This window comes from Hyla sarda, chromosome 4, assembly GCF_029499605.1.
Source record: "Hyla sarda isolate aHylSar1 chromosome 4, aHylSar1.hap1, whole genome shotgun sequence".
NCBI lineage: Eukaryota > Metazoa > Chordata > Amphibia > Anura > Hylidae > Hyla > Hyla sarda.
The window spans coordinates 100,732,930-100,756,434 of NC_079192.1; the positions used below are offsets into that span (position 1 = coordinate 100,732,930).

The window sequence follows — 23,505 nt, forward strand, 5'->3', positions numbered from 1 at the left end:
CTCATGTATCCCCGCTGCTCCGGACCGTCACCGCTGCCCTGGATTGTCGCTCTCCATCACTGTCGTCACGTCCCCGGGGTGTCCTTGCTGTGACGTGATGACGACGAAGGACAGCGACGACCATACAGCAGAGCACAGTCCGGGAACATCGGGGGCAGGTGAGTGACACAAACCGGAGCATACGGGCCACATTAAACGGCTATCCGGTGGCGGCTGAAGAAGTCTGCACTACCGGATAGCAGTTTATGCGATGGCCCCGACATACAAAAGCATCGTATGTTGATGCTGCCTTCAACATGCGATTGTCTCTGAGAGGCCATCATATGTTGAAATGATCGTATGTCGGGGCCATCGTAGGTCGGGGGGGGGGGGGTCACTGTATATTAGACAAACTATTGTTGTGCCTAGATGTACAACATATAGGGGGAGATTTATCAAAACCTGTGCAGAGGAAAAGTTGCCCAGTTACCCATAGCAACCAATCAGATCGCTTCTTTCATTTTTAAAAGGGCCTGTGCAAAATGAAAGAAGCGAGCCGATTGGTTGCTATGGGCAACTTTTCCTTTGCACAGGTTTTGATAAATCTCCCCCATAAAGTTTTTATATCTGGCAGTGCCCATTTAAGTGCCAATGTTGGCAAAATCGAGTGTGGCCAGTGACGCGCTACCAAGATTGTATTTTCGGCAACTGTGGTATCATGTTGTATTTACAAGGCGAACACACTGATGATTGTTGTGACGTTACAATTTTTATATTGCACCATTAAAGTTGCTGAGTATCCCTATCCCAGTGGTCTCCAAACTGTGGACCTCCAGCTGTTGCAAAACTATAACTCCCAGCATAGCATGCCTGGACAACCAACAGCTGCTGTACAGTCATGCTGGGAGACGTAGTTTGGCAACAGCTGGAGGTCCACAGTTTGTAGACCACTGCCCTAATCTGTGGTGGTCTAAACCATCTACGGGTAACAACACGACCCCTTTTCAGTTTCATTAGCCGCAATACAAGGTGCCCAACACCTATCAGTGTTTCCCAACCAGGGTGCCTCCAGCTGTTGCAAAACTACAACTCCCAGCATGCCCGGACAGCCGTTGGCTGTCCGGGCATGCTGGGAGTTGTAGTTTTGCAACAGCTGGAGGCACCCTGGTTGGGAAACACTGACCTATCAGGTACAAACTCGCAGTGAGATTACCAGGCATACTAATCGATCCAAGACAATCTTTAGTAATGTTGCGCTCCATTCTTCGATCGACTCTTTTTGTCTGGTCTGACATTTCTCGAGTCCTGATTGGACACCCCTAAAGCGCGTCTTTTTTTTTTTTTTAACCGGAAGTGACGTTGTGAGGCCTGGTTGTCCCGTGGTGCAGTGCGCTTTCTGTGCGGCGTGTGGTAGAGATTCTCGGCATCATGGTGAAGCTCACGTCCGACTTAGTGGAACAGGCAGCGCAGTACACGAACGCCGTGCGGGACAGGGAGCTGGACTTGCGGGGTGAGTACCGGAGGTCATGGAGTAGGTATGGGTAGGCCTCACTAGCCCCAGTCATTGTAGTGTGTCCGTGGTGATGGGATATCTGCCCTATTACCCATAGGGGGCGCTATACATTTCTGGGTGCTCTTGTTCACTGACCCCCACCTTGGAAAACAGACTAAAGAGATTTTTAGGAATGTATAGACCGGAACTCTATATCTGATCAGGGGTTTTAACCCCTTAAGGACGCAGTGTTTTTCGGGTTTTGCACTCTCGTTTTTTCCTCCTCACCTTTTTAAAAATCATAACCCTTACAATTTTGCACCAAAAATTCCCAATAATGGCTTATTTTTTGTGACATCAGTCATTTTACCCCAAAATCTACAGCGAAATGGGAAAAAAAAGCATTGTGTGATGAAATTGAAGAAAAAACGCCATTTTGTAACTTTTGGGGGCTTCCGTTTCTACGCAGTACATTTTTCGGTAAAAATGACACCTTATCTTTATTCTGTAGGTCCATACGGTTAAAATGATACCCTACTTATATAGGTTTGATTTTGTTTTACTTCTGGAAAAAATCATAACTACATGCACGGAAATTTATACTTCTGACCCCTATAACTTTATTTTTCCGTGTATGGGGCGGTATGAGGGCAATTTTTTTCCGCCGTGATCTGAAGTTTTTAGCGGTACCATTTTTGTATTGATTGGACTTTTTGATCGCCTTTTTATAAAAAAAAATGTCATGATATAAAAAGTGAACAAAAATACGTTATTTGGAATTTTTTTTGGCGCATACGCCATTGACTGTGCGGTTTAATTAACTATATATTTTTATAGTTCAAATATTTACGCAAGCGGCGATACCACATATTTATACTTTTTATTTACATGGTGTTTTTTCTTTTAATGGGAAAAGGGGGTGATTTGAACTTTTAAGGAAAGGGTTAAATCACATTTATTAACTTTTTTTTTCACTTTTTTTTGCAGTGTTATAGCTCCCATAGGGGCTATAACATTCCACACACTGATCTTTTACCCTGATCACTGCAAAGCCATAGCTTTGCAGTGATCAGTGTTATCGGCGGTCGATTGCTGAAGTCTGCATCTCAGGCTTGGAGCAATCAATCGCCGAAGGGACACGCCGGAGGCAGGTAAGAGAAACTCCGCTAGTGTCCCCATCAGCCCCACTGAGCAGCTGGGAAGGTTTTACTTTCGTTTTAGACGCGGCGTTCAACTTTGAACGCCGCGTCTAAAGGGTTAATAGTGCGCGGCACCGCGATCGCTGCCGCGCGCTATTAGCCTCGGGTCCCGGCTTCAGATACATGCCGGGACCGACCAGATATGACGCGGGGCCACCGCGCGACCCGGCCAAGGACATAAATATGTCCTTGGTCGTTAAGGGGTCAATACCCAGTGCCCCCTCCAATCAGACGTCTGCAAAACACACAGGCCCAGATTTATCAAAGTTTGAGAGCTTTTTTTCCCCTTAACTTTGGCGCAACTCTGCTTATGTGCGACTTTTTCTTTATTTACATCCCACCGCTCAACTTAACATCTTGCTCACGTAGACGTTTTTTCACTTTCCAGTACATCCTGATTTATCAACTGCGACTGTCGCAGATCTAGGCACATCTGATTAAAAAGCTCCAGGAATCTACAGCAGCTTGAACCTTGCTTATATTTCTGCTTTTCTGACTACCTGATACGGATCACACTGATTTACATCCCCCCCTTGTCTCCTACCCGCCTGCGCCGCACATCTCCCATCTGTCTGCTACCTGTTGCAAGACTACAACTCCTTACAGTGAGGGCATGCTGGGAGCTGTGCAGTGCGGGCGGGTAGGAGACAAGGGGGGATGTAAATCAGTGCCCCCGGTCATTAAGTGATGGTAGCGAGGATAGATGGAGCCCGGGTGTCAGTGATGCCAGCCCTGGCTCATTTAACATCGACAGCATGGAGTTTTTTGAAGTCCCTAATGTAAATTCACATTACCCGCTGGGTCCTGTGATTGGCCGGGACCTGGCTGGAGATTTGATCTTACAGTAGGGACTAAAACTCAGCGGCTCCGTTATATGTTAAAAGAAGCCCGGGGTGGCATCACTCTGCAGCCGCCCAGGACTCCTGCAGACGGGCTGGGAGATGTGCAGGAGCCGTCCCTGCCATCCCTCAGCGCTGCGGTACATGCTGAGGGATGGCAGGGACTTCTCCTTCACATCTCCTGGCCCGGCTGCAGAGTTATGTCAGCCCGGCCTCCCTTTGCTACGGCGCCGTGTAGTTTACTGTCATTTCAAATTTCGGGAAATATGAAATTAGGGAGATTTTCTGATCATCGCGGGCCAGGGAGCAGAGCGCATTACCGCCCGCTTCCCTGGTTGGTACGCCTACAACTCCCAGTTTTTCCTTACAGTAAGGACATGCTGGGAGTTGTAGTTGTGGGGCGGGTGACAAGCTTTCCACCTGCCCTCTGCCGCACTTTTACAACTCCCAGAGTTGTAGTCAAATGGTGCTCCTGGGCCTAGGCGGTAACAGGCTGGTGTTATTTAGGTTGGGGAGGGCCAGTAACAATGGTCCTCGCCCACCCTGGTAACGTCAGGCTGTTTCTGCTTGGTTGGTATTAGTCTGAAAATAAAAATAGGGGGAACCCTATGCGTTTTTTTTTTAAATAAATATTTATTAATGGGGGAAAAAAAAGCACAAGGGTCTCCCTATTTTTATTAGCCAAATACCAACCAAGCAGAAACAGCCTGACGTTACCAGGGTGGGTGAGGACCATTGTTACTGGCCCTCCCCAACCTTAATAACACCAGCCTGTTACCGCCTAGGCCCAGGAGCGCCATTTTTGATGCTCCGGGCCTGTTGGTACCGGCTCTTCCTGGCACCCCTGTGGAGGAGGGTACCTGGGTAATAATTGGGGGTTAGTGCTAGGTGTTTTTGTAGCTAAAACTTAGCCCTGGCTTAGTAATGGATTCCGTCTATAAGACGGCTTCCACTACTAAGCCTGTAAAGTAAATAAAAAAAAAAAACACAACACTAGGGATCGACCGATTATCGGTTTGGCCAATAATCACGATTTTGGGCATTATCGGTATCGGCAATTACCTTGCCGATAATGCCCCGCCCACACCGCAACCGCCCCCGCACCGCGTTGCACCGCCCCGGCCCCATTGCCTCTCTCCATCCCCGGTTTTATAATTACCTGTTCCCGGGGTCAACGCTACTTCTGGCTCCTGCTGCGTCCTGCTGTGCGCAATGACGAGTGACGCGACGTCACCGTCAGTGCGCACAGTGACAGCTCAGGAGGACGCCACCGGAGCCAGATGTAGAGTGGAACCCAGAACAGGTAATTATAAAACCAGGGATGGGGGGAGGCGCCGGTGCGGTGGGGGGTGCGGCGGGGGGGGCTTTGGCAGGACCGCCGGACAGGCAGGGGGAGAGAAGCGGGTGGCGGCGGCGGTGGTCTATGGCACCGCAAAAGCCGCTTGCAGTTCATTGATTTAAAGAGCCTGCTTTAAATCAATGATCTGCAGGGGGGAGGATAAATAGCCGATAACTTATACCGGAATATCGGTATAAGTTATTGGCTATCGGCCCTAACCTCCACAGATTATCGGTATCGGCCCCAAAAAAAACATCGGTCGATCCCTACACAACACGTTTTAAAAAAATTTTTTATCCCCAAAAACACTCCCCCAAAAGCCCTCGTTAACCATTTTATTAACATTAAACAAAAAAACACTGATCACCGTAGTCCTCCGAATCTAAAATAATCCACAGGATACAACGATCTGAAATGAGAAGCGTAAAAAAATAAATTGTTAGTACATTTAGCAGAAAAAAAGGTGGTAAAAAAAATTGTAATAAACATATATATATATATATACACACATTTTTTTTCAAAGCTGCAAATTGGTGTTCTGAAGTCATTTATTGTTTTTTACTTGTGTGCTAAAAAATATGGTATTCCAAAGTGATTCATTGGTTTTTGCTTATGTAAGCCAAATTTATCAACCCCCCTGTAATAGTATGATAAATGTGCCATACATAAGCAAAACTAAAGCAAAAAAAATAAATAAAATGCCTACAGAACTTGCTTACCAAAGCAACAATGATAAATGTCCCCCATAGTGTTATGGTAAAACGGTGAACCCAGGTCAGCTATTTAACCAAGAATTGACAAGTGCTGCCCCCCAGTGGTAAACACACTTGTGGTGTGTATAGGACATTGTTTCCCAATCAGGGTACCTCCAGCTGTTGCAAAACTACAACTCCCAGAATTTTGGGAGTTGTAGTTTTGCAACAACTGAAGGCACCCTAGTTGGGAAACTTTGGTATAGGGTTACGGATTACTGTACTCTATACCTAACACCCCAACGCTAAAGTGTAACCCTTAAAGGGGTACTCCGGTGAAAACTTTTTTTTTTTAAATCAACTGGTGCCAGAAAGTTACAGATTTGTAAATTACTTCTATTAAAAAAATCTTAATCCTTCCTGTACTTATTAGCTGCTGGATACTACAGTGGAAATTCTTTTCCATTTGAAACACAGAGCTGTCTGCTGACATCATGAGCACAGTGCTCTCTGCTGACATCTCTGTCCATTTTAGGAACTGTCCAGAACAGCATATGTTTGCAGTGGGGATTTCCTTTTAATCCTGGCAGTTCCTAAAATGGACAGAGATGTCAGCAGAGAGCACTGTGCTCATGATGTCAGCAGACAGCTCTGTGTTTCAAATGGAAAAGAATTTCCACTGTAGTATTCAGCAGCTAATAAGTACAGGAAGGATTAAGATTTTTTAATGGAAGTAATTTACAAATCTGTAACTTTCTGGCACCAGTTGATATAAAAAAAAAAAAAAATAAATAAATTTCACCGGAGTACCCCCTTTAACCCCTTAAGGACTCAGGGTTTTTCCGTTTTTGCACTTTCGTTTTTTCCTCCTTACCTTTTAAAAATCATAACCCTTTCAATTTTCCACCTAAAAATCCATATTATGGCTTATTTTTTGCGTCGCCAATTCTACTTTGCAGTGACATTAGTCATTTTACCCAAAAATGCACGGCGAAACGGAAAAAAAAATCATTGTGCGACAAAATCGAGAAAAAAATGCCATTTTGTAACTTTTGGGGGCTTCCGTTTCTACGCAGTGCATATTTCGGTAAAAATTACACCTTATCATTATTCTGTAGGTCCATACGGTTAAAATGATACCCTACTTATTAGGGATGTAAGAAAAAATCGATTCTCGCGATAATCGCGATTTTTCATTTGCCGATACAGAATCGATTCAAAATATTTTTGAATCGATTCTTTTAGGGATGTGAAATTTTTATCTGCGGACGCCCGTATCTTACCTGCCAACGAGCCCGCGGAGCTCCGGTACAGGTGTTCGGTCCCCGGGCTGTATTCTTCTTACTTCCTGTTAGTCCGGCACGTCACATGGAGCTTCAGCCTATCACTGGCCGCAGCGATGTCCCGCCTCCGCTGGTGATAGGCTGAAGCTCCATGTGACGTGCCGGACTAACAGGAAGTAAGAAGAATACAGCCCGGGGACCGAACACCTGTACCGGACTATACCGGACTGTACCGGAGCTCCGCGGGCTCGTTGGCAGGTAAGATAAAGTGCGTTTTATTTTATTTTGCAGCCCGGACGGGATAACATGAGAAAAGTGTGCACCGGAGTACTAGATCGCCGCTGTCAAAGCTGACAGCGGCGTCTATTGGGATCTATGAATGCTCCCAGGTGGGCGATATATCGCGATATATCGCGATGTATCGTCACCTAGACGATATCGGGATATATCGAATCGCCACACTGGTATCGCGATTCGAATCGAATCGCCAAATTCTTGGCGATTCACACCCCTACTACTTATATAGGTTCGATTTTGTCGCACTTCTGGAAAAAATCATAACTACATGCAGGAAAATTTTTACGTTTAAAAATGTCATCTTCTGACCCCTATAACTTTTTTTATTTTTCCACGTACGGGGCGGTATGAGGACTCATTTTTTGCGCCGTGATCTGAAGTTTTTATCGGTATGATTTTTGTTTTGATATGACTTTTTGGTCACTTTTTATTCATTTTTTAATGTTATAAAAAGTTACCAAAATACGCTTTTTTGGACTTTGGAATTTTTTTGTGCGTACGGCTTAATTAATGATATATTTTTATAGTTCGGACATTTACGCACGCGGCGATACCACATATGTTTATTTTTATTTTTTTTTACACTGTTTTATTTTTTTTATGGGAAAAGGGGGGTGATTCAAACTTTTATTAGGGAAGGGGTTAAATGACCTTTATTAACACTTTTTTTAAATTTTTTTTGCAGTGTTATAGGTCCCATAGGGATCTATAACACTGCACACACTGATCTCTCATCCTGATCACAGGCGTGTATTAACACGCCTGTGATCAGCATTATCGGCGCTTGACTGCTCCTGCCTGGATCTCAGGCACGGAGCAGTCATTCGTCGATCGGACACCGAGGAGGCAGGTAAGAGCCCTCCCGGTGTCCGATCAGCTGTTCGGGACGCCGCGATTTTACTGCGGCGGTCCCGAACAGCCCGACTGAGCAGCCGGGATACTTTCAGTTTCACTTTAGAAGCTTCTAAAGGGTTAATACCGCACATCGGCGCGATTGGCGATGTGTGGTATTAGCCGCGGGTCCCGGCCGTTGATTAGCGCCGGGACCCACGCGATATGATGCGGGATCGCGGCGCGATCCCGCTTCATATCGCGGGAGCCGGCGCAGGACGTAAATATACGTCCTGCGTCGTTAAGGGGTTAATCCTATACACTGCTGCCCTTAAGGCTGGTTTCACACTGTGGAATGTGTGTCAGGCAGGCATTCTGCATGCACAGCATCGTCGACTGTCGACACTAAAACCGATCAGATATGTTGCGTCACCATTGATGGCAATGCATATCCAGGCGGATCTGCCAAAAGATGAACAGGTTAGATCTTTTCAAGGAGTCTGGATTTCCGCAGCTAAATTCTCTGATAGGGAAATGCTGCAGTGTGCAGCAGAATCCAATTGAAAACAATGGGAGGATGCTGCATTGGAATTTCTGTGGTGTGAACCCGGCCTCAGTGTGTTTAGCACTAGGGGAAGAGCGCCAAACTTTTCAGTAGAAGCACCATAGGCAGAATGGATCTGCCATAGACTGCTTCTGTATAGGAGTGATGTCAGTTTTGCCAAACACGGCGCAGATGGGTGAATGTGTCTGCACAGTAGTAGGAACATGATCAGCTGATCCCACGTCACCAGAAGTAATGCAGGTTCACAATCCTACCACAACACCAGAAGCAGACAGCACAATACATTTCAGAACTCTGATCTTGGCCATTGTAGCTGGATGTTGGCTGTATATTACAGATGGCGAAAGCAGATTATCTGTGCCATCCAACAGATGTACTGCTACGTCTTCAGGGGTGTGGAAATTTAATTAAAAAAAAACTACTTGTCCACAGGACTAAAACGGAGCAAAATCTACTTGTCCTTGATGACGATTCTCTTGTCCGGACCAATTTTCGCTTTTACACTCTTGTTTTTCCTCCTCGCCCTATAATAGCCATAACTACCTACTATAATGATATATTTTAATTGTTCCATAACATATTCTCCGAAACAAAAAATATATATTGAAGTGAAATTGAAATAGTAAAAGATAATTTAGCAAATTTGGTGTTTTTTTTCTCCGCCATTTACCTTTTGGTCAGACTTGCATGTTATTTTGATACTTAAGGTTGTCCTGATTACAGCAATACCAGATTTGTATATTTTCTGTCATATTTTACTAATTTACAATTTTCTGACCCCTGTAGCTTTAAAAAAAAAAAAAAAAAAAAAATTTGCATACCAGGCTGTATGAGGGCTCATATTTTGCGCCACAATCTGTTTTTTTTTTTTTTTTTTTTTTGTATCGGTATCGTTTTGGTATTTTAATCGCTTTTAACTTTTTTTTCTGCGATTATAAAAATTGCAATTCCGTGGTTTGGTATTTTTTTTTTTTTTTACATTTGTCATTTATCGTATGGGATACATAATGTTATATTTTAATAGTTTGTACAATTACGCACACAGCGATACCAAATATGTTTATTTTATTATGTTAATATGTTTTTATATAGGAAAAGGAGGTGATTTGAACTTTTAATATGGAAGTGGTTAATGTGTGTCTTTTAAACTGTTGTTAAACATTATTATTATTTTTTTTACACTTTATAAGTCCCTTAGGGGACTTTTAGGAGGAATCATTAGATTCCTCATACAGATCAATGAAAGTCCATAGAACTCCATTGATCTGTGTGCTTTGCGATCCATTGATATAGCCTAGTCCAGCCAGGCTCTATATAGTGGATTGACCTTCATCCCCGACGCCAGGGCTAAGGGCTAAGCAGGGCTAAGGGCCTGGAAAATCCCCCTCCCCGGCGCCCGAAACTGCATATCCCTGGCGTCGGGTGATAGGAATTCCACATCCATGGTCCTAAAGCAATAAGAACACCACCACATATAGGGAGTAGTAGTACCAGCTATTTGCAGAATGGAATTAAAGTGTTTTGGATACCTTACAAATTTATAAACCAAAGGCAAAGGATCAGCAGTTCTCACTTTGACTCATGCATGCTAAGTGAACTGTAGTGAGTATGTAATTAAATAACTAAAATAAAATTTTTGTTCTTCACAGGTTACAAAATCCCAGTCATTGAGAATCTTGGGGCCACACTGGATCAGTTTGATACAATTGACTTTTCAGACAATGAGATCAGGAAGGTGGATGGATTTCCTTTGCTAAAGAGACTTAAATGTTTATTACTAAACAATAACAGAATATGGTAAGATGGTCTGTGTTCACGGTGGTCTCATTCGGTGTTGCCTGTTTCCCCATAAGTAAGAATAACATAAAGATGTACATGGAAACGTTTTTTCGTGGCACAGTAATAAGTAGACAATGACATTGTCTACTTCTAAATAAACTAATTGTCGTTATAAAGTATACAGCCTTAAATGTATGGTCTATATCCCTCATTTTACTAACTAGATGCCTGAGAGAACATACTAAAGAAACCTCGTGTGCATTAAATAACAAAACACTGCTAGCTGCACATTTATAATGAAATAGCAATGTGAATTCAGGTAGAGGAAACAGACATGGTCGCACATCTACAATCTTGTATAATGATCTAATTGCTTCTCAGCATAATATCAAAAACTAACAGGTTGTTAGTATACATTTTTGATCAAAAAGTACCAAGCCCACTCGCCACGTCAAGGCCACCTATTTAGAGTGGGTCCCTAACGTCCCTAGCATAAAATGGCGTAGCACTGGGCGGCGACCACCACCGCTGCGACACCAGTGCCCACGGGGGGGGAACGACCCACTGGCAGAGCAGCCCCAATGCCACTCAAACCAGTCTATGGGTCGCCCCCCCCCCCCCCACAGACACGGCGCCACGGCAGCAACGGACGCCGCACAGCACCACACCAGTGTGAACAGGGTGCTACAGCTCACTTACCATGCTCTCCCAGTCAGACTGGGAGGCTGCTAGGAAAGAAATGGCCCTTGTTTAGCTAACTACTACTTATATAGGGTGGGGAAGAGTGCAGACACATGTTCAAAAGAAAAGAAAAAAAGAGGGGGATAGAAAACACAATGTGAATTCAGGTAGAAGAAACAGACATGTTGCACATCTACAATCTTGTATAATGATCTGATTGATTCTCAGCATGATATCATGTCACACTGGTGTGGTGCTGTGCGGCGTCTGTTGCTGCCGTGGCGCCGTGTCTGTGGGGAGGTGCGACTCATGGACTGGTTTGAGTAGCATTGGGGCCACTCTGCTAGTGGGTCGTTCCCCCTGTGGGCACTGGTGTCGCGGCGGTGGTGGTCGCCGCCCAGTGCTACACCATTTTATGTTAGGGACCCACTCTGAATAGGTGGCCTTGACGTGGCGAGTGGGCTTTGTAGTTTTTGATCAAAAGGTATATACTAACAACCTGTTAGTTTATGAAATTATGCTGAGAAGCAATTAGATCATTGTGCAAGATTGTAGATGTGCACCATGTCTGTTTTCTACCTGAATTCACATTATAATGAAATAGTACTTGTGAGTCAATGGCAGGAGAATGGGGGTATAATGTAGCTGTTGTCCAGCCTGTAGAAGTCATCCTATGTCACATGGTGCGGTGATGCTATGCCCAGCCTGTATGTCCCCAAATAGCAGAAGATTGAGAGAGCTAGTGCAAGATATGCTCGAGTGATGCAATGTATAATCAAAGGTAAGAAGTGTAATAGAGATAAAATAAACCTCTTTTTGATGTCCTTCTTTAAAGGGGTACTCTGGCGCTTAGACATCTTATCCCCTATCCAAAGGATAGGGGATAAGATGCCTGATCGCGGGGGTCCCGCCGCTGGGGACCCCCCGTGATCTTGCACACTGCACCCCGTTTAAAATCAGTCCCCAGAGCGTGTTCGCTCTGGGTCTGATTACTGTTGATCACGGGGCCGGAGCATTGTGATGTCACAGGGAGCGGAGCATTGTGATGTCACAGGGAGCGGAGCATTGACGTCACAACGCTCCGGCCCCGTGATCGACATTAATCAGACCCGGAGCAAACACGCTCCGGGGACTGATTTTAAACGGGGTTCGGCGTGCAAGATCATGGGGGTCCCCAGTGTCGGGACCCCCGCGATCAGGCATCTTATCCCCTATCCTTTTGGATAGGGGATAAGATGTCTAGGCGCCAGAGTACCCCTTTGAGTATGTGTCCCCTGAGGGGACTAGAGAATATACCTAATAACCATGTAGATCTTATGGTGAGATTTGAATCCAGGTCCCCTGGCTGCAAGGCAACAAAGCAAGCCAACCGGTGAAAAAATGGCTAAACCAATATTTGTCCAAGACCAGCAACATTTTTAGGACTTTTGAAAGTAGCTTTGAGAATGTAGGGAGTAAAAAATGAAATAAACTGATGTACAATAATAAGAAAGGTTTGGAAATGTTTCCCACTGCTCGGACCTGTGTTAAAATACAGGGGTTAATCCGTCTGCTGCACTGATCCTCCCTGCCAGGCTTCAACTGTCTGACAGTGTTTCCCAACCAGAGTGCCGCCAGGTGTTGCAAAACTACAACTTCCAGCCAAAGGCTGTCCAAGCCTTGTAGTTATGCAACATCTGGAGGCACTCTGGTTGGGAAATGCTGCTCTACGAGCTTTACTGTTGCAGTCACTGCACTAGACTACTGAGGCTAGTGACTGACTCCGGCACTGAAGTGGCTATATGGGCATGTAGCTGAGTAAATAAAGCCTGGCTAAAGGAGCAGAACAAACAAAACAAAAACAAAATTGTCCAAGGGACTAAAATGGAGCACAACCTACTTGTCCCTCATGACCATCCACTTGTCTTGGTACATAAAATAATTTCAATGAAAATAGTGTGTAAATAAGGTCTTTGTTAATAGAAACTTAATAGGCAGACCAGTATGTCACCCTACTAGGTGGATAGGGCCCCATTAAGTAGGTAGTCTTCACCCCCCCCCCTCCTTTCAGGTATGTATGTCCCCTCATCAAGCAGGCAGGTAGGGCCCCAGATATGTTTCCACAGATGTTAGGCAGGTAGGGCTCCACCAGTAGGTCAATGTCCCACATAGATATGTCCCCCAGTTGGTAGAAAGGTTGGGCTCCCAGCCAGAGCCCTAGATAGATATGACCCCCAGTAGGTAGACAGGCCCCCAGATAGATATGACCCCCATCAGGTAGGGCTCCCATTTAACCCCTTAAGGACTCAGGGTTTTTCCGTTTTTGCACTTTCGTTTTTTCCTCCTTACCTTTAAAAAATCATAACCCTTTCAATTTTCCACCTAAAAATCCATATTATGGCTTATTTTTTGCGTCGCCAATTCAACTTTGCAGTGACATTAGTCATTTTACCCAAAAATGCACGGCGAAACGGAAAAAAAAATCATTGTGCGACAAAATCGGAAAAAAACGCCATTTTGTAACTTTTGGGGGCTTCCGTTTCTACGCAGTGCATATTTCGGTAAAAATTACACCTTTATTATTCTGTAGGTCCATACGGTTAAAATGATACCCTACTTATATAGGTTTGATTTTGTCGCACTTCTGGAAAAAATCATAACTACATGCAGGAAAATTTATACGTTTAAAACTGTGCCATTATATTCCCCCCTCTGATGCCCCCTGTGCCATCGTATTAAAGCCTCTTATGCCCTCTGTGCCATCATATTTTCCCCCCTCCTTTTATCACCACCTGGGCCACATTATTCACTCCTCAGAGGCTTGGCGATTGCTGCTGTTGCTGGATTGCATCCTCTGTCCTGATGGAGGTGCGCGCAATGAGTGATGTCATTGCACGTACATATGCCAGGAAGCTGGCGCCCTGCGCTGCTCGCTATAGACTGCAGCATACAGTAGCCATCGATAGTTTGACAGGCAAGAATGATTGCCTCGTTATATGTGAATTCCTCAGGCATTCAGCTCTGCTTGCCCAGCGCCCGGAACTGCACGCCCTGGCGATACGTCCCTGGGTAAATTTTGAATGACCTGACTGTAAATTGGAGGGACATTTGGTTCTATGAGTTGTGTTTCAGCCCGGCACTAGTAAATGTTCTGTAACACTCTGTATTTGTTTCTAGCCGCATTGGGGAAGGACTTGAACATGTTATACCTAATCTCACCGAACTGATCCTCACAAATAACAGCATTATGGAACTGGTAAGTTTATTCTCCCACCTGTCTTTTATTACTTGTACATCTTACAGCATTGCTTTTAATTTAACTTTTTTTTATTTTCAGGGTGACTTGGATAATCTGTCAACTCTTAAGAATCTCACTTATCTCTGGTAAGTACTGCATCACTTTATAAGACACGGCACGTTTGGATGAAACCTTTACCTTTTTTTAGCACCCTAGTTGGGAAAAGCCACTCTAAATGGATATGGCTTTAGGATTTTTTGTAATTCTAGCTTGAGTTGGAGGCTGGGTTCACACTACGATTTGTAACTACGGTTCCCGTATACGGCTGGGAGGAGGGGGCGGGGCTTAATCGCGACGCCCGCACTCAGCCGTATAGGGAACCGTAGTTAATGTATGTCTATGAGCCGACCGGAGTGAAGCAGCCTCCGGTCAGCTGCTTTTTCGGCCGTATGCGGTTTCCCGACCGCAGGCAAAAACGTGGTCGACCACGTTTTTGCCTGCGGTCGGGAAACCGCATACGGCCGAAAACGCCGGGTGTGGGCGCCGTGATTAAGCCCCGCCCCCCTCCTCCCAGCCGTATACGGGAACCGTAGTTACAAATCGTATTGTGAACCCAGCCTTAGAAGAGTGATGCAGACTCTTTGCAAACATACTAATAAAATATTTTAAAAAGAAGAAACACAGACCTCTAGGTATATATAGGTGATGAAATGGATTTGTGTGCAAAATGTGGGCTAGGTAAAGTGAGTGCAAATGTGGTGTGGAAAATTGTATATAAAATATAATAAAAAATAAAAAGAACATGCCGCTCCTGTTACTTGCAACTGCTGGAACCCCCTGGTTTCTAGCCCACTGTCTTGACGCGCAGTTTACAGTGCTTCTACACGAGGCAGCTATATGCACACACTCCCCGCCGGACCGGCGCTACCCCTTCACCGCCAACCATCTTCGGCCAGTCATCTGTGCCACTCCGGGTTCGACATTCCATCTAGACAAGCTCTCGGACACTACATCCAGGCCGGCCGCACAGCTGTGCCAGTCCCCAGCAGCGAGGTCTGATCATCCCGGAGAAGCCTGCAAGCGATGCAGTGAGTGGTGCGCAGCACCAACCTCTTGATACAAACCTGTCTCAAACTTGCTACAATATCAGTGCTCATTTGTTACAAACTTACTACTAACTATTGAACTATCCACTATCTGCCTAAAACTACTGATACCTTGGATACAATGAACTGCTTTTCCAACCAACTTACGGGTGGCAGTACTAACTTATAAATGATTTTATTGTACTATTATTCCTATCTACTTATACCTGTTTAATTGTTATATTTCTGCTTACAGTCCACAGCAAGGGCCCTGCTTGGACTTATAAGCTATGAAATATTTTAATAATAAATTTGAACATACTTGTTTAAACCAGCTTTTCTAATTATATATTTAAATTATACATTTTGATATCTCTTCACCTCTCACATATTCACCACTCACCTATTTTATATCACCCATTCATCTTAATTTTTGACATTATATATTTTTTACTTTGTATATTTTCAAATTTTTTTATTTATAAAAAATTTTTTTAAAATGTATTTTATATAAATTTTCCCACACCACATTTGCGCTCGCTTTACCTAGCCCACATTTTGCACACAAATCCATTTCCTCACCTATATATACCTAGAGGTCTGTCTGTTTCTTCTTTTTTTTATTGTATCTATCGGCACATAGGGTACGTGTATCACAAGTACCTCGGTATATATTATATAGTGTGAGCCTCCCCCCCCCAACCTTTTTATATTTTACCTTTTTTTTTTTTTTTTTTTTCCTTTAATAAAATCTTTTATCTGACTTGTCAGAAAACATTATACATAGCAAAATGTCATTTATGCAGGGAGACTTTCAATGTTCATCTGGTGTTTAGGTAGCCCTGTACCACATGGGTCCTATGTGACACAGAATGAAGAATCATCTGTATTTAAACAAGTGTTCAGTCAACACTTCTTCATGGACTGCACCCATGTACGGTTACACGGTGCAAAAATGCTGTATATTGGCCCTGTACAAACTATGCCTGTAGGGGTGAATACATAATAAAACACTTACCTGTCTCATATTAAATATGGAAATGTACATAATCGTTGTTTTCTTTCAGTTTATTAAGAAATCCAGTCATCAACAAGCGGCATTACAGGTTGTACGTAATTTACAAAATACCACAGGTCCGTGTGCTGGACTTCCAGAAAGTCAGACTAGCGGTAAGGTTTCCCTTTTCCTATAGAAAATATTAGTGGCAAGATATTCTCTAACTTTAAACATGCAAGAAGTCTTGGTTACTCCCTTGCTGGGTTACCCACTTGGTTCCTTTTAAACATAGTATGGTTACTAAAAAAAAAATCATTTTATTTTTGTAAAGTGGTTGTCCTAAGATTGTTTTTCCTCTCCACTGGGACCGTTCTCTCTATATGGATCTTTGAAACATTCGTAAGCACTGACCTCAGCTATGTGTCTCCCATAGACAGTGAATGGAGGCTGAGCATGTGCAGTGCTACTCCATTCATTCTGGGGACAATTGACCTCTGTTCTCATGATTTGTGTGGGTCCTTGCAGTTTTACCCCCAGTGATTATCTAGTTATCCCCTATCCTGTGTGTGTGCAGTAAACATTAAACATCTTGGGATAACCCCTTTTAGTCTTTAAATACGTGCCGCTTAGTTTTAGTGTATTTTCAAGATGGCTGCTGAGCAGTTAGTTCCCAGACTTCAGTTTGCTCTTGCTGATTCTCAATTAACTCTGTGTATGGTATCGCTTCAGGAGCGAGAGGAAGCAGCAAGTATGTTCAAGGGCAAGCGGGGTGCACAGCTTGCAAAGGATATTGCCAAGAGATCAAAAACGTAAGATACAAATTTCTCTCTGAAGCCTGAAAGTTTCCTTCACAAGCACCTTCCTCGGACATACATCTTGATCAGAGTTCTGGAAATGGCATATGTCATATCCAGCACAGAAAGTTAACACTAAGTCTTCACATAATAATTCACATTTGAAATAAGCAAATTTGGGCTTTTAATTCTAAACTCTCTCTAAATTAGTCATCTGACCATATAGTAAGCATTAAACCTTAACCTATTCCCCACAAGGTGCTTGGGAAGAATCTTTCTTCATGTATCAGTTGTTAACCAAGATAAGATACTACACTGGGTTGAAATCACTTTCGTGGTGTCACCACTGAAGGATGAGAGAAGCCAAAAATAGTTTAGGAACTGATTTCTGTTGAAACCTGTCACTTTCCTTCTGTCTAGATTCACACCTGGTGCAGGTTTACAACTAGAGAAGAAATCTGGACCTTCACCTAGTGATGTTGAAGCCATCAAGGTACTGTCTTTACTGTATATTAGAGCTAAGTGTTATTAGAAGTAGTATGCTCTGTATTAGTCTTCAGCACCCTCTTACTACAATTCATAATTTGCTATTGTTAGAGTACATGTCATCAAGCCATATTTTCTAAACTAATTCAGATTATATTCCCTAACTACTCCTAACACCCCTCCTGCCCTAAAAAAAAATTCTGAGCTTTAAAAAGCTGTGTATCATACCTTACTCGTTGCTCCCGGCAGGAGAAAGTGGGCGTTCCCCAGCAGGCGCGATGTCACTGAAGCCTGTGAGAGCTGGGCCTCACCATGCTCCGAAAGCACTTCCCAAGTTTGGACTTCTGCAAGTCCGGGTGGAAACTAAACTGTTTTGACTTGTGCAGGGAACAGAGCCACCTAGTGGCCATTTATTACATCACATTAAAAACATATAAAGGTTGAGAATTTTAACAGCAAGTAAATAGCAAAGTGTCTTATAATTTCATAAAGAACAACATAGTAAACGTTTAGTTTGGTGACAGGTTCTCTTTATTTTTTATATATATATATATATTTTTTTTATTCTTCTTCCCTATAGTGCCTTTAGGCAGCCATTTTCAGTTTGCCAGAAGTGGTGTTCTTCTGTACTAGAGAATTCTGAAACCAAGACCTTTTTTTTTTTTTTTTATAATTAGAAAATCAGAGCTGTTTTTTTTATACAGAAACCGCTCCACACTTGTCCTTAGTTTGTCTGATTATTGCAGCCAGTTTAATACCACATAGAACAAAACTCATGCTCGCCTGGTAAGATTCGTCCTTAGCAAGGCCAGTTATTGGGAGAATGCCTGCTTCTTTTGTGTCAAGATGTCACCTGGAACAGGGGAGTAGTGGGCATTTCCATCAGAATGGTTGTGGCAGGAGATTTTGATAGCGCAAGTCCATATTTTTTTGTGTGTGTATATCTGTGTAATCTATCTAATCTATATTCTGGGCATTTCCTACTTTATAATAACAAAGTAGAAGTTTTGAAGAGTGGAGGTTCAGAGATGTCCACTGAATGTTCGGCTGAGTGCTGTGCCCTTTCATTTGTTGCAACTGCTCCTCCGAAGGACTGACATGGATGTTCTATGCATTCATACACTGCTCACTCAGATCTGTAAGGTGGCACAACACTTAGCTTGGTGTTTCCCAACCAGGAGGCCCCCAGCGGTTGCAAAACTGCAACTCCCAGCAGGCCCGGACAGCCGAAGGCTGTCCGGGCCTGCTGGGAGTTGTAGTTTTGTAGCCGCTGCCTTGGCTGAACACTTCGGCCCCCTTCATTGTGGTAATCAGTAGAGGTCTTATCCCCTGAACCCCCAGTGACAAGGACTTGATAAATTTCCTTGTTGTTTTTTTTAATCTAATTTAGTTGACTTTTACACGTTTTAATGTTTCAGGCTGCCATTGCCAATGCTACAACCCTAGCAGAAGTAGAGAGGCTTAAAGGATTGCTGCAGTCTGGTCAGATTCCTGGCAAAGACCGTACTCCTGGTAAGAAAACATTTATTTTACTATATTAAAAAATAATAATAAACTGTCTCCAGCTGATTCCAGTAGTTGGGGGTCACTGCTAACAGCTGCCATGTGGCGATCAACCATTTAGATCCTGCTGTCAAAGGTGACAGACATCTAAAAGCAGGTTTCAGGTATGATTGGTAGGGCAGTGGGTCAGCTCTCCTGGCCATGGCACCATTGTAGCTAGGAGATCTGTTGTCCTTGTAGCCGATGAAGGGGTTACCTGAGCTTCCTTGGCTGACAATCTGCTTCTATTTACTGTCTGTGGCAGGCTCTACCAATAGAGCACATATTTAATGGATCACTGCATTGATCTGTAGGAGTTATCCTATTGATGGCTTTCTTAAACACTCTTTGGCTCTTCTCGCATGCTTTTTTTTAATCCCTTGGGGACTCGGGGTTTTTCCGTTTTTGCACTTTCGTTTTTTTTTTCTTCCTCACCTTTTAAAAATCATAACCCTTTCAATTTTGCACCTTTTTTTGCGCCACCAATTTTACCCAAAGATTTACGGCAAAACCCACAAAATTGGGGGTGAAAATCCGCCGTTTTGTAACTTTTTGGGGCTTCCGTTTCTACGCAGTGCATTTTTCCGTAAAAATTACACCTTATCTTTATTCTGTAGGTCCATACGGTTAAAATTATACCCTACTTGTTGTACTTCTTGAGAAAATCATAACTACATGCACGAAAATTAATGTTTAAAAATGTCATCTTTTAACCCCTATAACTTTTTCCACATACGGAGATGTAGGAGGGCTCATTTTTTGTGCTGTGATCTGAAGTTATTAGTACCATTTTTGTTTTTGATCAGACTTAAAAAAAAAAAAAATTAAGGTATAAAGTGACCAAAGATACGCTATTTTGGACTTTGGAATTTTTTTGCTCATACGCTAACTTTTTCACTCATTGAAAGTGCGGTTTAATTAATGATCTATTTTTATAGTTCGGACATTGTTTTTATTTGCATGGAAAAGGGGGGGGGGGGATTCAGACTTAAGGAAGGGGGTAAATCACTTTTTTTTTACACTTTTTTTTTTTCCGCAATGTTATAGCCCCCATATTAGTACATGCAGTACATTGATTGCTATAGCATTGTATTGTTCAGTGTTATCGGTGATCGATTGCTCAAGCCTGGATTTCAGGCTTGGAGCAATCAATCGCCGATCTGACATGCAGAAGGCAGGTAAGGGACCCTACTTATGCGTCCTAACTGACCGGGACATGCAGTGGGAATGCTGCTTTTTTTTTTTCCATTTAAGACTGCGATCAACTTTGGTCCATAGGGGGTCGGGCCGGGCCTTGTGGCTAATATCGCACTGCACCACTCACTATTAATCCTTTAAATGCGCCGTTCAAAGTTGATCGGCGCGTCTAAAGTGAAAGTAAACTACCCCCGGCTAGCTCAGTGGGCTGTTTGGGACTGCAGTGGTGAAATCGTGGCGTCCAACAGCTGCCTCCTGCGGATACGCCAGATGACTGCTCAGTGCCTGAGATCCAGGCATGAGCAGTCAAGTGGCAGAATCATTGATCAATGTTATCCTATGGGATAACAATGATCAATGTAAAAGATCAGTGTGTAGTGTTATAGCCACCTATGGGAGCTATGACACTGCGAAAAAAGTTAAGATCATTTAACCCCTTCCCTAATAGTTTGAATCACCCCCTTTTCCCATAAAAAAAAGTGTAAAATAAAAATAAACGTGATATCACTGCATGCGGAAATGGCGTAAGCGCAAAAGAATTCCAAAGTCAAAAATAGCGTATTTATAGCCACTCTTTATATAATGAAAAAATTAATAAAGCGATCAAAAAGTACGATCAGTGCAAAAATGGTACCACTAAAAACTTCAGATCACGGCGCAAAAAAAATTAGCCCAAATACCGCCCCGTACGCTGAAAAATAAAGTTATAGGGGTCAGAAGATGACAATTTTAAACTTATACATGTTCCTGCATGTTTGACAAAATCAAACCTATATAAGTAGGGTATCATTTTAATCTTATGGACCTACAGAATAAAGATAAGGTGTCATTTTTACCAAAGAAATGTACTGCATAGAAACGGAAGCCCCCAAAAGTTACAAAATGGCGTTTTTTCTTCAATTTTGTTGACCATTTTTCGCCATAGATTTTTGGGCAAAATGACTACTGTCATTACAAATTAGAATTGGTGGTGCAAAAATAAACCATGATGGATTTTTAGGTGTAACATTTCAAGAATTGATTTTTTTTTTTTAAAGGTAAAAAGGATTAAACGAAGTGCAAAAAAAGGAAAACCCCCGGGTCCATAAGGGGTTAATAGATTAATGTGAGCCATTGTTTTATGTTTAGAAAGAATTTCCCCTGTAACCAATATTTTGAATAGAGATGAGCGGTTAGTGATTTGATTCGTCACAAACTTCTCGGCTCGGCAGTTGCTGACTTTACCCTGCATAAATGAGTTCAGCTTTCAGGTGCTCCGGTGGGCTGGAAAAGGTGGATACAGTCCTAGGAAAGAGTCTCCAGCCACCGGAGCACCTGAAAGCTGAACTAATTTATGCAGGATAGTCAGCAACTGCCGAGCCGAGAAGTTGAATTGAATCACTGTAACTTCGCTCATCTCTAATTTCGGACTCCTAGAAACAAGATAATGTAGGTTTACAGTGTATTACTATTATTGAAATGTTAGAGATAGTGAAGGATAGAACAGCAGTGTTGGATCTGTGTACAGACTGTTTCTAGCTTACTCTATTACCTGTCTCAATTTTTAGGCAATGAAGTGTTCATTTCAGAGGAAGCAGAGGAAGAAATGGAAGAAGAGACAACTGTAAATGGGTCCTGAGTCCTCTTCTTTTGTGATGTTTATTTTGAAGACTATTTGTTTCCTTGTAAATGTCTTTCTGTAAATTACTTCAATAAAAAATTTTGTATTTTAATGTCTGATAAGTAATCTTTCATTTGTGGTGCAATTAACCCCTTCATGACCCAACACTTTCTTTTTTTCTTTTCCCCCTCCTAACCTTCAAAGACCCATAACTTTTTAATTTACTGTGTGACAAGTTGTGCTTTCCACTGAAACTTTTTGTTTATCATACAATGCATTACGTAACCAGAAAAATGTATGGCAAATTTAAAAAAAAAAAATATATATATAGAATTGTACAATCCTGTAGGGCAATAATTCAGAGTTCAAAATACAGTAAATCTGACATGCCATCTTTATTCTATGGGTCAGTACAATTCCATTGATGCCAAACCTGAATAACTTTTGTTTTGTTTTATGGTTAAAAAGAAATTAAAATAAATTTGAAAAAGAAAAAAACGTTGCTCATTACTAGAGATGAGCGAAGTTACAGTACTTTGATTCTGCACGAACCTCGCGGCTCGGCGGTCTCCTAGGACTGTATCCACCTTTTCCAGCCCTCTGGAGCACCTGAAAGCTGAACTAATTTGTGCAGGAAAAGTCATCAACTGCCGAGCCGAGAAGTTCGTGCAGAATCTAAGTACTATAACTTCGCTCATCTCTACTAATTTCCATATGACTTTTTTTTTTTTTACATCTATGGAGCTGTTAGGGTGTTTTTTTTTTTTGTTTTTTTTCTTGCACCATGATCTGTAGTTTTTTTTTTACAGTAACACTTGTGTAGTTCTAGCTTTTTGATCACTTTATAAAAATTTTGGGGGGATGTACCGTATTTTCTGGCATATAAGACAACCCCAACTCTATCTCTAGCCATACAGGGGCGGATCCAAAGTCTAGCCTCAGGAGGGGCACTATCAGTAACATGCAGTAGTCGACACCCCTCCCATAGACTTGCATTGAGGGGGCGTGGCGTGACATCGCAGCCTGCAGTCAGAGTTCGGAACAAAATGTTCCAAACGCTGGGGTAGTGGAGTACCCCTTTAAGTACGCAGCATAGTTCTCCCCTCCACTAGGTTGGCAGCATAGTTACCCCCACATTAGCTCTGTTGCAATAAGTGCCAACACACAATAAGGGGAATTTATCAATCTTTAGACAGCTTTTTTTTCATCTAATGGCAGTTCATAAACAGTAATAAAGAAGGCACTCACCCGAAATAACTTGCTAGAAGAACTTTTATTTTAAAAAGCATTAAGTGTACATAGGATAGGTGAGGTGCTCCCTGATCCTACCTGCTGTACACAGACTGCTTTTTAGAATAAAGTTCTAGCAAGTTATATCGGGTGAGTGCCTTCTTTATTCCTGTTTATGAACTGCCATTACTGTAAGGACTTTGCCTGCAGAATAGCAAACCCGTATATGATCTTCTGTATGTGTCTCAGCCTCTCCAGCCAGCTGGATGCAAAATATACAAATAGACTGCGCGGAGCCGGATCCTTTTATTTTTTCTTCCATCTAAATTTTGTTTCAGGAGAAGTCGCAGGCTGGTCCCGTGTGACTTATTCTGTGACATT

At 42.9% G+C, this 23,505-nt stretch overlaps 1 protein-coding gene across 1 annotated transcript; it reads left to right on the plus strand.

The window, feature by feature from the left end:
* Window positions 1-1,326: 1,326 nt before the first annotated feature.
* On the plus strand, window positions 1,327-22,008 carry SNRPA1 (small nuclear ribonucleoprotein polypeptide A'). Its single transcript, XM_056571780.1, has 9 exons — window positions 1,327-1,489; window positions 10,166-10,313; window positions 14,133-14,211; window positions 14,293-14,339; window positions 16,346-16,448; window positions 17,005-17,084; window positions 17,490-17,562; window positions 18,974-19,067; window positions 21,842-22,008. Exons 1-9 carry the CDS (start codon window positions 1,408-1,410, stop codon window positions 21,910-21,912), a joined length of 777 nt encoding a protein of 258 aa, XP_056427755.1. The 5' UTR covers window positions 1,327-1,407; the 3' UTR covers window positions 21,913-22,008.
* Window positions 22,009-23,505: the final 1,497 nt, after the last annotated feature.

What these genes read in the sequence shown, in the direction of transcription:
- SNRPA1 (XM_056571780.1), top strand. Translation starts at nt 1,408, where the DNA reads ATGGTGAAGCTCACGTCCGACTTAGTGGAACAGGCAGCGCAGTACACG. An exon ending in TCCAGAAAGTCAGACTAGCG is followed by an intron (nt 16,449 to 17,004) that starts GTAAGGTTTCCC and finishes GTATCGCTTCAG; the next exon opens with GAGCGAGAGGAAGCAGCAAG. An exon ending in TGGCAAAGACCGTACTCCTG is followed by an intron (nt 19,068 to 21,841) that starts GTAAGAAAACAT and finishes CTCAATTTTTAG; the next exon opens with GCAATGAAGTGTTCATTTCA.